At 36.9% G+C, this 16,574-nt stretch overlaps 1 protein-coding gene across 1 annotated transcript in view; it reads right to left on the reverse strand.

The window, feature by feature from the left end:
* Positions 1-15,634, reverse strand: part of grk6 (G protein-coupled receptor kinase 6) — a 74,736-nt gene extending 59,102 nt beyond the window's left edge. Inside the window, exon 1 of the mRNA XM_044370290.1 lies at positions 15,340-15,634. Coding sequence (XP_044226225.1) covers positions 15,340-15,391 — 52 coding nt within the window. The 5' untranslated portion in view covers positions 15,392-15,634. The remainder of the gene's footprint in view (positions 1-15,339) is intronic.
* Positions 15,635-16,574: the final 940 nt, after the last annotated feature.

Here is a 16,574-nt window from a genome sequence, read left to right on the forward strand (position 1 = left end):
TAATCTGAGAAACCAAAGAAGGATGTTTGCTTCAGTGATCAAAAACTACAAAAAAGCAGTTGTGGTTTCATCACAACAAGGCTGACTCGGAGTAGACTTCCGTCTGTTGACCAATCTGTGAAGTCTTTACGTTCATTCAGGTTTTGTCTCATGACTTTGTTAATGTGTTGCTCCTGAGATGTTTCTGCCTGCAGTGACCCTGAACTGGAATAAGCATGAGAAAACGAGCCAGCAGGTTGGTTTCCATCCACCTGTTTTTATTCACATTTTCAAATTGCTAATGTAAGAAACATGAGTGGAAATATTGCAAAAAATGGTATGCTTTGCCATGGTGGAAAAGTTGATGTGACAAAGTTCAATGTAAACAGACTTAAATAAATGAATAAATGATGAAACATACATGAAGCATGTGACTTAAACATACAGGCTCCAATACTGACAGGAGAACCAGCCGTGGATGCAAAGAGACATGATGGATCCATTTCACCAGCCTGCACAGCGGCTAGCAGCTAGTTAGCATAGCTAGCATAGTTAGCATGTGCTGTGTGTAGCCCAAAAATAAACCGTGTCTCCAGCTTAACAGCACTGTGCTGGGCAGATGTGTTTACAGTGTTTGTGTGCTCTGAAAGACTTCACAGCACGAATATAAAGTCACACAGCGGACGAATTGTTAGCCTAGCATGCTAATCCTACAGTCTATCTGTAATAACAACGTAGGTGTTACTTCGTTATTAGGCCATCACCCAGTTGGTGTGAGGAATAATTGAGACCGAGCTAGTTTGGTACCTCAAGCCTGAGAGGTACTGTGACTAAATGCATTGAAAACACTTTGAGCTGAAGAAGGATGAGCTAAACGTCAAGCTAACCAGGGCAGACAAGCTAGTTCTGACCACCGACTGCTGGACAGCTCTCACAAACGAAAGCTACATCAACAACTTTTCTTAAAAATGAATCAGTTAGTTACTGGTTAATGGGTGTCGGTCTATCGAAAGCAAATTTAACCAGGCCAAGGATAGCCTGTATGTAGCCTGGGAGGCAAAACCCAGGGCATATGAGACAAATAAACAATTCTGTATTAGAGGTGTGAATGGTAAATTAATCCTTTAGTCGATTAAAATTAACTAAATAAACTATTTTGTTAATCGATTCATTGTTTAGGATTTTTTTCAAGCAAAAATGCAGATTATTTGATGTCTAAAGGTTCTCAAATGTGATAATTTGCTGCTTTTCTTGATTTTATATTTTAGTAAACTGAATATTTTGGGGTTTTGGACTGTTAGTTAAACAAAAACAAGACATTTAATGATGTTATTGTGTGCTCTGGCATATTATGATGGTTATTTCCTTTGTTCTCCGATGTTTTATAGACCAAATGATTAACTGGTTAATTGTAAAAATAAACAGCATTTCTTTTTATTATATGCTTATTTTCAATCATGAAAATGAGATTTTAGTGAGTAAATCAAACTGAGTAAGAAGAAAAGTAAGACAACATGAAGCTGAAACCATTCGTTAACGTGTTGCTGGGCGTCCCTCAGGTCTCGCCCAGAGTTAGTATCAGCTCTAAAAGGTGCAAACATGGCGATGGTGTTGTGAACACAGCAGCAGCCTCGAGGCGTGTGTGTTCTGCCAAAGAGAAAGTCAATGCCACGCTCTGGGATTTGCTATTCAAATACTACATGGCTGCTGAAACTCAGGCATGCCTTAGTAAAAATGAATTATTGTCATAGACACGATGCAAACAAGATGTTTTGGTTAGGACCGGGAAACTGATGATAATATCAGCCACAGAATTAGCGATAAGCTGATTGATTACAGAGAAAACGAGATCCCTGATGTCTGCTCTGTGTATTAATGGGAATGAAAATCAAGACAAACAGCACAAGAATATGGCCTATCACTGAGGCAGGAAGACACTGAAACACAGATTCTCCACAAAATGATAAATATACGTAATTAGACTGAAAGCAGCCTCATTAGCTGAACTATTAAGCTTTTAGTCATGGAAGAGAAACATTACAGGGAGAGGAGAAGCTCTGTCAATGCTGATGTTTTGACCAGAATGAAAGAAATTTAACCAACAGTGTGTGACATGATAGATTATCTAAGACCCTGAAAAAGTTCAGCCTGACAGGAGATAACTGTACCGCCATAATACTTTCATAAAACAATGTCACACCAGCCGAATAAAAGAAAATGTTATGTGTTTTCCTGACAGTATGATTCTTGAACAGCAGCTAAACTGTACAAAGTTATTCTGAAGTGTTAATGTGAGTGGTAGTTTCCAGCTACTGTGTCACTACTCAAAACAGCTGTAATTTATATTTTAATAGTAATATATTTTAAAATTGTACAGCTTTATGGGGCTTTATAGAGAGCTTAAGTCATAGTAGTCGTAGTTTGATGTATAAAATGTCAGAAAATGCTGAAAAATGTCACCGTTTGACAAGGTGCAACCTAAAATGTCTTGTTTTTTCCCGACCAACAGTCCACAACCCAAAGATATTCAGTTTACTGTACTAAAGAATTAAAGAAACCAGAAAATATTCACATTTGAGGAGCTGGAAGCTGAAGTTTTCTTCAAAAACAACTCAAAACCGTTAATTATCAAAATAGTTGGCGATTAATTTTCTGCCAATCAACTAATTGTAGACAACTAAGACAACTCGTCTCCACTAAAGCAGCTGCTATCAGAAGTTGAAACCTCTGTTATTTTAACAAAGTTAAACAATTACTTTGTGAGCACAGCAAAAAAAACTACAACTCCCATGAAAATTTACCAGCAGCTTGGCTCCTTACGTCATCGTAACTTCGGTTTCCATAAAACTCGTGAAAACAATCTTCTGCTGTCGTTTTTCAACCTCTTAGCTTTAATCTCTGCTGTATAAAAACAGCCACACAATCTGCGATCCTCTAAAGCTTATGGGAAATGCTGTTCAATAAACAAAATATTGAACAAACAGTGATATTAAATATGCTCTTTAAATATGACTATCTTTGTGTAAACATATCGAGTGAACAACTTGACACGCTGTTGAGAAAGGTTCTCTTTCACGGCTGGATTTTTAGTCATTTACACGACTACAAATGTGAATTTGGTGACTCTGAATGAGGTTTTCTTACTTCTAGAACAGAACCTTTGTAGTTGAAGTTTCACTTTGACTCTTTATTTTTGAGTTTCAGCTTATTGTTTAGCTGTTGGGCTGCAACTTTACTGTTTTTGGTTCACTCTCAGCGCTCTCGTAGCGTTGTTTTCCACCGCAGCAGGCAGCTGCTTTCAGAGAAAAAGCTCTAAAAAAAAACCCAACACTGTACACCAACTGCCAGTGTTAGGCAGCTACGTGTAAAGTGTATTTAGCTAAGCTACCAGTTACATTAAATGAAGTTCAACTGCACTGAAGCAGAAGAGAAATGCAGCAAGCTAAGCTACAGCAACATGGCAAAAATAGTTTGCTACATACTTTTATATTTCTTATTCTATTAGGCTATAACTATTATCATTATTATTATATTCTATATTATTAGCAGTTAAAAAGTGGTATTTTTATTAGGCCCACACTGTACTAGTAGCTATATCTACATACATTTCAAGCAAATAATTTCGACTGACCACCATTTCTTGTAAGACGCACCCCCACCATTTATGTTCCAGATGTTTTCATTTGAATTAATTTCAAACTGGATGTTATTTAACTATTAAATCATCTAATAGTGGATATTACAACATTTTCATACAACTGAACTGTCAATGTTTAGTTCAGTTTTGTCTGCTCACTTGCTAACAAGTTTTCACATGCTCATAATTGCAATAACACCTAAATGAATTGTTATAGCTGACTCAATATGCAGATGTATTTTTAATCAAATCATTAATTCAACTCTACAGTCTTCCCCCCGGGGTTCAAGTACTCCTAGTTGGGAATCACGGTTTGAAGGCAAGTCTGAGATATTTGTCACATGTTGTCTGTCGCCTTCTTTTATGTCTTCAGTAAGCAGAGGCAGAGAAATGTCACGGTCTATGAATAGTATTTTTACTTTCCTGCAGCATAATAAGAAACATCAGCAGACTGAATGTTAGTAAGTGAAACATATTCAGGCGGAAACTTAAGATTTTCACTACTGAATGATCTATGGCTACATGACTTCAATTAGCTCTTTAATCATTTAAAAGATCAAATTAAGTTATTATTTTGATGTTTTATAGATTATAAAATGTCAAAAATATAGAAAATGTCTTGTTTTGTCCTACTAACAGTCCAAAACAAAGATATTCAGTTTACAAAACAGGGAAAACAGTAAATTCTAACTTTTTAGGATGATCCTAGAAGTTGATATAAGAGGTTTCTCTTTATGTTTTACCCGCTGTTACGTTAATCTGACAGCATTCAATCCAGACTTGTGTGTTGAAGGTGTTTTTTTGCAGTTAGGGCTTGATTTTCTGACAGTTTTGTTGTAAAGTGTTGCAGAAATGAGTCTGATCTAAAACATGTATTTATGTACATATCAGCGAAATATATGGTGACTTAATATTAATCTGTCACATTGAAATAAAAGCTGTAGTTTACTGACTTTGACTTTTTCATGAGCTACTTAAATCAAATACTGAAGGTCCTGGTTCAAAACTGCTAAACTGATCAGCAAATTATTGATATGATATGACAGAAAAGCTGAAGTGAAGGATGTGACTCCTGAAAGTGACGTGAAGCGATCCTCTAGAGAGAAGACGTCTCACTCTATTGGAGTTGTTGAAACTACAGAAACACTCACAATTTAACAGCAGCTTTACAGAGTAGAATACAAACTCACAAAATCCACAAAAGTTTCATTTTCAGGTTCATTTTGGACATGTTGTCAAGTTAATTAATGTTAATTAGTGACAGCTGATAGTATCTGCTGCCAACGTAAATGATTAATGTGTCAATTATTTTCTAAATGAATCATTTAGTCGATGAAATGCTAAAAAAAAATAGAGAAAAGATTGCATTCACAACTTTCTAGAGCTTCACAGTGGTGTCTTCAATTTGCTTGTTTTGTCTAACAGTACAAATGTTCGCTTCAAGGTGTTCAATTCATTACCATATTCGACAGAGAAAACAGCAAATCGTCACATATTTGTTAAGAAAAGTGCTATATAAATAAAGTTTATTATTATAGTATATATATGAGAGGCTGGAACCAGAAAACTTCTGGAATTTTTGCTTGAAAAATGACTGAAACAATTATAATATTTCAAATATCGAGCAGGTCTGCGGACATCAAGCCAATTCGTTTTTGCGTTTGAAATCAAAAACGGAAGTCACAGGGTTTTTCATTTTTTAATTTTAAACCAAAAACGAAAAACGAAATCACGTGATCTATTCCTCTTTTTATTTCCCAACGAAAATCCAGAAAAGCAAGTTCAAAAGACCGTGCAATTTTGGTTTAGAAATCAAGTATTTTTGTCAGTTTTGTACGGTAGCGGAAGCGGCTACATTAGCCTACCCATGATCCTCAGCGACCGTTGCTATGGTGAAGACGCCAGCGCCAACCATGGTGTAAACGGGATGAAGACGGGGTTATAAAACTGAACTTTACATTTCACATCCATCATTTAAGCCCTACACTTTCACTTTCGTAATTTTCATCAAACTGGACTTTAGATTGTACATTTTATTCAACCTCCACTGTTACATAATGTAATTATTTATTAATTATTTGTTTAATTTATTCTCTCATCACCTTTCTTATATTTCATACACTTCGTTTCTTTGTCCATAGCACACATTATTTTCTTTACAGTTCAATGTACAGTAAAGTACGTCGATCCCGATCAAAACCAATAATCTGCAGTACTACATAATGTTACACTGACTATATGTTACGGCTGGCGTCTTCACCATAGCAACGGTCGCTGAGGATCATGGGTAGGCTAATGTAGCCGCTTCCGCTACCGTACAAAACTGACAAAAAATACTCGATTTCTTAACTAAAATTGCACGGTCTTTTGAATTTGGTTTTTTGGATTTTCATTGGGAGACAAAAAAGGAATAGATCACGTGATTTCGTTTTTGGTTTAAAATGAAAAAAGGAAAAAAAAAAACGTGACTTCCGTTTTTGGTTTCAAATACAAAAATGAATTGGCTTGATGTCACGCAGACCTGATCGATATTCAATCCAAAAAGGAATAACGATAAAACGAATCAGCAAAAACCAAAAACGGGCCGGTTTTGATTGTTTTTTCGTTATTTATAACCAAAAACGTTTTTTTGTTTTGAAACAAATAACAGATTTACCGTTTTTTGGTTTTTGAATTACAAATGAATTACGAATTATCCGACGATACTTGGATTTTTTACAGACCAAACAACCGATTGATGGCTGATGAAAATGATCATTAGCTGCAGCCCTATAACACACGTACAAGCAAAATGCTGCACTGCAACACCAGCAGGCTGAGGTGACAAAACACAGGAAAGAAACGATCGGCTTTATTTTAGTCGATACCTTTCCTTTAATATAAAAAAAATTTTTTTATATATATAAAATTGACTCAGGTGCTTTACTCAGATATGAAATATAAAACTGCAATCAGATTAACATATAGGAGAGCATATCTAAAAGTGAAACACCACCTGCTTTACATTAACAAGCCTCTGATTGAGCTCCGTCAACACCTTCCACCTCCTCCTCCTCCTCCTCCTCCTCTGCTGCTGCAGGCACTTCTTTTTAATCATGAACGGCTTCAAACACCTGTTCATGTACATTAGATTTCTATTTCTGCCACATCAGACCCTCAATCGCTTGGGAGGAAAGAGAAGATTCCACTCTCACCTGCACGGTTTTCCCCACCAATCAAAATCAAAACTGAGTGGGGTTTTTTTGTTATCCTGAAAAACCACAAATGAGCACAAGCGCCGCTGAAGAGTCAGAGAGAAATGACTGAATATATTCATTATCAATTAATCTGCTAATTACTTTCTCAATTTATCTTTTTGTCTATAAAAATGTCCAAATATAGTAAAATTTATAATTTTATAGTTATAATTTCTCAGAGCTCATGGTGACGTCTTCAAATGTCTTGTTTTATCTGATCAACAGTCTAACATCCAAAGATAATCGCTTTTCTATCATGTATGACGATTCTTTAACCTTTTTCGATAAAAATGACTACAACAATTATTCAATTATTCAAAATAGTTACAGATAAATGTTCCCGTCAGTCGGTAAAATCGTTGCAGCTCTAAAGACAACCAGAGAAACTCAACTCTCCCTGCAGCCAGGGAAGAAAACAACTTTTATTGTGAGTAGTTTTACAAATCAATAATGTTTTGGTTTTTTTTCCTTGTGCCATTTAAGAGGTCGGTGCCATTATACAAATGTTTTAAAGTGGATAAAACTAAACAGGCAGATCCTGATACTATTAAAAGTCTCAAACTCTCTGAAAACAGCAACAAAACAAACATTTACTGAACTTTTTGTTGGAAGAGGATGAAAAAAACCAAAAGAATATTTAAAGGAAAACACCACCGAAAAACTATTTTGACTTACAAATGTGGTCATTTTATAACACCAGGTAATTTGAATGGAGATAAAACAATGACCTTGACCTTGTATCAACAACAATATGTCCTATGAGTCAGCTGTGTTCGGGTCATATGATGGTAACAGTTAGAAAAATTTCCATGTTTACAACTCAGAGTTACACAGCTGGATGTGAGGGTTAAAGATACTGTGCATGGACAATAGAGCACGATATTCAATTTGCATTTAATCACCTTCAACAACGGACAAACATCCCTGTTTGTTTGCTTTCTGAGACATTTCTGTGTTATTATTTCAGAGAAATCTGTTTCTGCATGTAATTACAGCTTTGGTGTTGACGTGAACGTTATTTACATGTTGAAAACCGGAAATTACGGTAATAGTCACATGACATGAACACAACATGAGCCACGGATTCATGTTAGCTGTAGTTGTTGAAAGCTAACAGTATAACTGCTGTTGTACCCAGTTAATAGATACTTTTTCAGCATAAAATATCAACATAAAACTCTGAGAACATGTTTAAGCTTTTGAGAATCGAATAAAAGCCACCATGAGAAAATATATTGTTACAGAAGCCAACTAGTAGCATCTTCTTGGTAGCGATCAAAATGTGTCTGTAATACCAAATACTGAAAACTGTACCAAAGTACTAAAAGTTGCCGTTGAATGATCTTGTTTATTTATTCTTTGATTAGATATTTTCTGATTTAAATCTTCTGTTTTCTCATTTTAAACTGTATATAAAGGCTCCTTCTGTGGGATTTTGAGCTGAATGAGACAAAAGTTGACAATCGTGAGAGAAACGTGGTGAAATTCTCCCAGATCTCACTGTGAGACTCGCCCACCAATCAGAATACGACAGGAAGTGATGCTGACGTGACATTTTCATAAGTGCGGATTTTGAATGAAGTTTAGAGAGAAAAAACAAGAGCTTCAGCCTCATCTGAACGTTTGCAAAGGTACCTCTATTTCCTCCTCGTGATGACATCAGAATGTTTGTGTGCGCACATAAACATGCGTCCGTTCTTTAATCTTTGTTGTTGAAGTTGTTCACGTTGTCCACTCTCATATTTCAGATCTGATTCAGCTCCGACATGTATGGATGGATTTGAGAAGTTGACATTTGGAGTAAAGAAGGAGAAAAAGAAGTGAAATCCTGCTACTATAGTTTGTTTACGTAGCCTGGAGGAGCCGGGGGAAGCTTCCTGAAGCTGACCAATCAGAGCAGAGCGGGCTCATCGGGAGGCGGGGCCTTAAAGAGACAGGAGCTAAAACGGCCTGTTTCAGACAGAGGCTGAACTGAGGGGCTGCATAAAGAACCAGTAGAAGATAAATAAGGAGTTTTTAACTGGGAATAATGTTTTGTGTACTGTGTACATGTGTCTAATATTAATTGCTCTTTTTTTGTTGTTATTATTATTGTTTTGTTCACTATGTGTACTGAGTATGATTGTGTATGTGACAAATAAAATTTGAATTCATGCAAAGATATTCCAGTAGGGCCCTAGAATATAAATATAGACCTGGACCAACCAAAATGATGAAGGTAGATGTAGATGCTGCGATTCACCACTGCATTCATGCAGGGCTTGACATTAGCACTCACCCACCTGCCAAACGCAGGTAGGATTTAGCAGCAGCGTGTAATACGGTCACTCTTATTGGCCACTTTGGCGGATGGCGTCCTGTGTCGTGAACTCTTTTGTCACAAACTGGAGCAGCGCTGCAGATCGATCAGAGGAAAATTACTGTTAGCTCGACTCCCCCCTCCCCACCCTCTTCCCTTCCCCTCGCTCCTGCCCCCCACCCGCCCGCCCGCCCGCCCGCCCGCTGCAGCTACAAGAGCGTCTCTCTCTCTCTCACGCACACACACACACACACACAGCTGGCAAGAGGAACAATTAGGAGTATCTGTCATTTTGAATCAGGAAACGATTGAAGTGATTAGACAAAAACAATTTGCTCCCTATTGCAGATATTTCTTCTACTTTGTCTTATTTACTATTGTTGTTAATAACTATTTAAATAATTTTCTCTTGCTAGTTTTTATCTTTTCAACTGATCTTCTTCTTCTTCACCACTTTTATTACATGCAATAAGACGCTGCTCTTTTTATGTCTTTGTCTTATGCATGTTTTCATACAAAAGGAGCTTCACACACAACCTTATCAGAGCTGAATATTTGATGACTGTACTAACGTAATTCCCCAACAACAAAACTTTGGCTGGTAAAAATGCTGAGTGTCTGGTAACTTTGGAAAACTACCAACCACAACGTTAAGTCCTGCATCTGTCTGTCTGCGTCTGACGAGACTTTATTAAAGTTGCCTCACACCATGTGACATGTAATAAACTTGTACACTATAAAGGCGCCTTTATTTATCAGATTGCTGTACAGTTGTGTGTGTTTTAGTCAACACTTGGAGTGAGACCTTTTGGAAGAAACAACACTTTCTTCCTCTTACAAATGAAAGGTTTAATTCATTAGCGATAAAACAAACCCTTCCTCAGTTCAGTACACTCAGGGCGGTTTGGCAGCCGGTTGCTTCTGATTTTAGATAACGTTTGCAACCTTTAGCTGGATTTTATTGTTTGACTGACTCTTTCTACTTGTGCTACTGTTACACAATGTTTTAATATTTTTCCATTATCTCATAACTTGTTGCCAAAGTTGCAACCGTTCAGAAAAAGCTACTTAAGATCTCTTTAACGTTTGAGATCTTTGGCTTCTGTTGTTAATAAAAACAAAATGATTTTGCAGAAAAACATGTATCGCGTTAAGTATAATTCTGGTTTCTTGTTGTATTAGCAGTCGTACTGAGAAGCATGAAACGATGCCCAACCCTGCATACTGCAGGAGATAAAGCTGGCATCACTACAGACCTGATAAAATCTAACAAAAACATGAAACCCATTATGGTTGATTTCCTTCTATCATCAGCTTCTTTCTTATGCTGCTTTTCTTGAGTTCCTGAACACCTGTCAAAACATTTTTTTTATATACAACAAGAAACACTACAAGTGTGGTCAAGCAGCTACACATTTGTTCACACAAACAGTTTTAGTCGAGAGAAAATGAGGAAACCAAAAGTGAAGGTTACCTTCGTTCAACTTTCATTTGACGGCTGCATTGTTGTGTTTAGTTTTTGTTGACTCAAACATTAAAAAAAAAAAAGTAAAATTGGACTAAAATTAACATACGTTTTCATCAGGAGATTAAAATTAAATCAAAATCACGTGACAAAATAACACTGGTGTGTAGAGCTGCAGCTATTTTCCATTATCCATTAACCTGCTGATTATTTTCTCGATTAATCGCTTCATGGTTTGTTCTGTAAAACATCTGGAAACAGTGAAAAATGTTTGTCAGTTTCCTAAAATCCAAGTTGACGTCTTCATATTGCCTAGTTTGTTAGAACAACAGTCAAAAAAACCCAAACACACTCAGTTTACTATCACATAAGAAAAGCAGCAAATCCTCATAAATGATCGACTGGAACTGGAGAATGTTTGACATTTTTAATTTGAAAATGAAAGAAATGATTAATAGATTATCCAAATAGGATGCACACATAAGTCAAATATAAACTCATGAACAGCAGAGACTCTGTACAGATAAAGATGGATTCTCTGACATTGCACCTGTTGCCTCTGCATCACATTTGTGTGCAGTAACGACGTCACACTACAGGGTTGTTGGTCATTTAAGGTCACACTGTTTACTCTCCCTGACATTTAAATATATGGGAAGTTGCCTAACGCAGCTTAGGAAGGAGGAAAAAACTCCACCCTAAAACTTCATGGCTCCTTTTCCTTTTAAAAAAACATAATTTTCTAAATAATTGTAAACTGTGAAAAGTAAATGGAATATTTTAGGTCAAAGTTCAAAGGCTTCTTTTAAAAAAAAACAACAATTTGCACCCACAGTTCAGCCACAACAATTCAGTCCACTCACTACCTTCCACTTGTGATGAACTTCGCTGTAGAACGAACGCAGTTAACTGTGATGAATCACGCCGAAAGGGATCGTGACACTCATCTTCTCATTAAAGCAACTTTTAGGCCTCTGCAATTGGATTTCAAAGGCACACTGAAATTAACTGGCACTAATTGCTTCCTCGAAGGTCAGAAATTAGTTGAAAAGCAGATGGCACACTTTGGGAAATAGTGAGCAGTAATGTGAAGTATAAGCAACTGCATAAGCATTTTAGTTTATATGTTTAAGCATGTAAAGAAGGCAGCATGTTCCTTTTAAATCGAATGGAGTTACCACATTGTCTGCAGCCTTCTGGTGGGTGTGTTTACACCTGGTGACCAGTGATTGATTATTTATTGGTATTAATCCAGCTGCATCGACCTGACCTGGTGTTTAACTTTTCTCAATTCTGCAGACGGGTTTCCGGCCAACGTCATCAGTAAAAAAAACAAGCCAGAATGACTGAGAACGTATGTGAGTATCGCCATGTGAAGTTGTTTCTGTGCTGTAAACTGCACAAATCGTAAAGCTCAAAGTGCAGAACTAGCTGTTAGCTTCAGAGATCTGAGTCCTGGATTTCAGAGTCCTGGATTTTTTGATGGAAGTGGATGATTTCATACTGAAACTGCAGAAAGACACACTCATTTTAAGGTCACACAGCTCATGTTACTGTGTGTTTAAGGCTGTTTAATGAAGAGCAACATTTGTCAGACTCTGTAATCAATACTTTGGTGATCAGTTCCACATGTAGTTACAGTGTGTTTATGTGTAAACTGAAGGCTTTGGGTGTAAAGTGCATGGCAGTGTTACACTCATAAAGGAAAAAACATTCAACATGTCTCAGAGTCTCTTGTCATGATCCTGTGTGGCTGATCAATAATACTGATTAAATCTTGTATTGTCTGTATACATCACAGTCCAGTGTTTAGTATGTTTGCAGGAAAAAGCTGGAACATCATAAATGTTGATACTGTATGAAGAAAACCAAATGTAACTACAAATATATACAAACCTTGAGGTTGTTTATGCTAATGCTACTTTTTTATTTTAATTGTTAACATTACTTTACTGTTAACTTGCTAACGTGTTTACATTTACATGCTAACACTACTTTGTTTTCATGCTAACATTAATTTCTTGTTACCATGCTAACATAACTCAATTGTGTTTTCATGTTAACGTTACTGTTTTTTATACTATTGTTACTTTGTTTTCATGCTACCATTACTTTATTGTTATCATGCTAACATAACTTTATCATATTCATGTTAACACTACTTTGTTTTTGTGCTAACATTTTATTGTTACCATGCTAACATTATTTTTTTTTATTCTTTAAGCTAACATAACTTTATTGTGTTTTCATGCTATTGTTACTTTATTGTCTTCATGCTAACCTCACTTTGTGTTGTTTATGCTAACGTTACTTTATTGTTTTCATGTTAACACTATTTATTTTCATTCTAGTGTTATTTCATTGTTATTGTGCTAACATAACTTTTTCATTACACAAGTAAACATAACTTTATTGTATTTTCATGCTATTGTTACTTTATTGTCTTCATGCTGACGTTACTTTATGGTTTTCATGCTAATGTAACTAACACTGTGTAGTCTGTGTTAGCATTATCACTGCTACAAGCTGCCGTTTCTTATTGCAGTAAAATTGTGGGAATTGGGAAAAATTACAAGCAAAGGAAAATAATGCAATTTTTTTTAAACTACTACCAATGAAGAGTCATATGTAATAATTTCCTTTGATAAAAAGCATACTGCTTATCACAATGACTATATTTCAGTTATATTTTTTAAATTTATTTTCTGAAAATGAGAACCATGAGCTAAAAGTTATATAAATAGAAAATACTGTGCTTGAATTTCATTTATAAGCCTTTATTAACTAAACTTTCCCCTAGACATTAGCGCCAAATAAAAATCTGTCAATAATGCCATTAAATCCATATCTAAAATAAATAAATCAATAAATCCATTAACATAAAACTATAGTTTTATTTCCAAAGTGCCGATTTTTATGTATGGGGTAGATTATGTCCATCTTTGCTGTCTGAACAACGCATCAACTTGTATTCTTCTGACTAACTGAATGCAAACCTCATTTGGGAACATTTGGGAATTGTTTTGCTCAGTCTGTGGCATCATTTTTGGTGGCAACTGAGATTTGTCCATCTTCCACCTGAATGCTTGCCTGAATCCTTGCTGAATGTGCTGCAATGGCGTAAATTACCATGACATGAAATGTGTCATTTAGTCCAAGCCACAAGTGGCCTGTTGATTTGGCTATTTCATGCAGAATAGTTGTGGTAATTTAGCAAAATTACAAACTCTTACAAATATTGTGGATATTTCTTGAATTTGCATCGGTTATAGCGATTGCATTTCCTGGGTAATAATGCTGAGGCAGGACTTTTTGTGGCCCTGCGATTAAAAGAACATTTTGTCAAGGCTCCGGAGAGGTCAAAGGTCAAGGCCAGCCTCTTGCTGTGAGATACTGTGCCTTGCTCAGGGACACTTCAGCTGGGCAGATGGGTGCCAGTACCCATGAGGCTAGCTTATCCTCCACAAGCACAAACAGATGAACTGAATTGAGCAGATAATCTCACAGTGAGAGATCATGACACTCATCTTCTCATGTCTCTCTCCGCAGATGGCATCAGGATTATGTTCGCGCCGAGTCACCACAACCTTTGTCTCCTGCTTAGAATAACAATAACAAAGGGCTGTTTCCATTGTTCACAATATGATGTCTACAAGTCATACTGAAAGAGCTCAAGAAGTGTTATCATGTGCACAGGAGCCATTTTACACACTGTACTAGTGTTTGGCAGATGTAACATTTGATCTGGTGCATTTGCATTTTTGATATTTAGCATAGAGTGAGCCTGCAGGTATATTAGCAGCCCATAAAAAAAAACAAGACTGCGCACTAAATAAAAGGGCCATTTCAACAAGAAGACACTAAAATCCTACGGTGCAATTCTGAGCACAACATACAAACCCAAAGTAGTACAGCACAGTAGCTCTGCCTCAACATCCTGTTTCGCAAAAGGACAGGACGATGCTGCAATATCAGCAAGGGAAACCCGATGTGTCGCTGCACACGCATTTTTCACAGTTGCAGCCCCTTCCGGACCGCTCACTTCACGTTTCATGTACACAATCACAGCCACGCCAAACTCATTTTGAAAAACTGGCAATTTTTACGCGCCCTTAAATTAGAAATGTGTCAGTTCGCTTGTACATGATACATTAAAAGTCTATGAGACCCACTCTTTAATCGACATACACCAAAAACAATGCTTTATGTCAATAGATAATAAACTAACATAACTATCTTGCTTGGCATCACTACTGTCTTCTTTTAACAAACTATATTTGTGAGTGTATTATAACAGTGTTGTTGACAGCTCATGTTAAGCTCATTGAATAAGGAAGACAAGAGATGTTATTGCAATTAAGAGATTTACTAAAACTATTTTTCACGCCGAATTGACTTCAGTTTTCTGAAGAGTTGGAGGAAGTCTCCAGGCAGGTTATAGCACGTATGTACGTTCACGGATACGTCAGAAAACTTTAAATTGCTCATGTTGTAAATGGAGTTTGGTACACAGTACTATCCACTCGAGAGAACGGGCGCGTATTTTTAGGTAATATCCTGTTCGTATTGAGTCGCATCACCGAAAGATTTATCGGCCAAGAGGAAGTGCAGTAACAGTTCATATCACCCGTGTCCGGGGCATCCCTCCTGCCGTTGGACCGCTGCTGTATCGGTAAGGTACCGGGGAGAGAGGAGCTGTCAAACCCGCCTGCTCCATCCTTACCTTCCCGTGCTTTCAGCAGCACCGTGTTGGCCACGATGTTCTCCAGCTCCATGTTGATGCTGTCTCGGGTTACAGCAGCAGACCGACTCCAGGTCTCCCTCCCCCGGCGGCTTCAGGCTCAGTTTATCCTTCCTAAACACCGTCCACCACCTCCTCCCACCGCCCGGCCAAGGAGGAAAAATTCAACCCTCCGTTTCTGCTTCCCTACAGTCCTGTACGCCGGTGCTAGTCCGCACTCCTCCTCTCCTGTTTCTCCTCCTCTTCCTCCTCCTCCTCCTCCCTCCGTCTCTCCGCCCTGCTGCTGTCAGAGAGGAGGAGGAGAAAACAGAAGTCCCACTCGGTGTTAAAATTGCCGTTTAATAAAAACAAGAAAAACAGAGCATGAGATAGACAGATATCTCACTCTGTTGCCTCTTTTTAAGCTAGGCGTTACCTTAAAAAGCAAAAAAACATAACATATCTTGGGTTTTCTGTTCTTATTGAGTTAGTTAAATTGGTAAATTATATGTTATGTTGGACAATAGTGTAATTACAACGTGTTTAGTATTTAAAACTAGTAACCAAAAACAACAGTCATCACAAAGTTTTGTCTGAAACAGCTAGCTTTAGCTTCTGAATGCTAACAAAAATAATTCTATTTAACTTAGTTAAATGTCAAGGTTATCAAATTTTACTGTCCTGTACAGTTAAAGATAAGCATTTGTCCTTTTCCTATTATGAAAATAACAACTTAGATTTATTGGTGTCTCTAAACTGCCCGAATGTGTGAATGGTTGTCTGTCTCTATACTTGATGTTAGCCCTGTGATTAACTGGTGACCAGTCCCTGCCTCTCACCCAATGTCAGCTGAGATTGGTTCAAGTTCCCCACAACCCTTTAGAGATAAGTGGTAAAGAAAATGGATAAAGGAAGTTTGTCCTTCCCAAAAATTCCCCAGAAAAAGTTTTCATATAATTTCTTGTTTTTATGAAAAATGTATCTGCAGTGCAGAGGCCATTTTGAATGCTAATAAGCTAGCCTCTGCCTTAAAAAGCAAAAAAACATAATATATCTGGGGTTTTCTGTTCATATTCTAAGTTGGTTGAATGGGTAACTTCTATGCTATGTTGGACATTAGCATAATTATGATCAATTTAGTATTTAAAACTAGATTAAATGGTAGCATTCAAAAACAGTTCTCACAAAGTTTTGGCTAATACAGCTCACTGTAGCTACTGAATGCTAACAAAATAATT

The sequence above is a fragment of the Thunnus albacares genome, chromosome 13, assembly GCF_914725855.1.
Source record: "Thunnus albacares chromosome 13, fThuAlb1.1, whole genome shotgun sequence".
Taxonomy (NCBI): Eukaryota; Metazoa; Chordata; class Actinopteri; order Scombriformes; family Scombridae; genus Thunnus; species Thunnus albacares.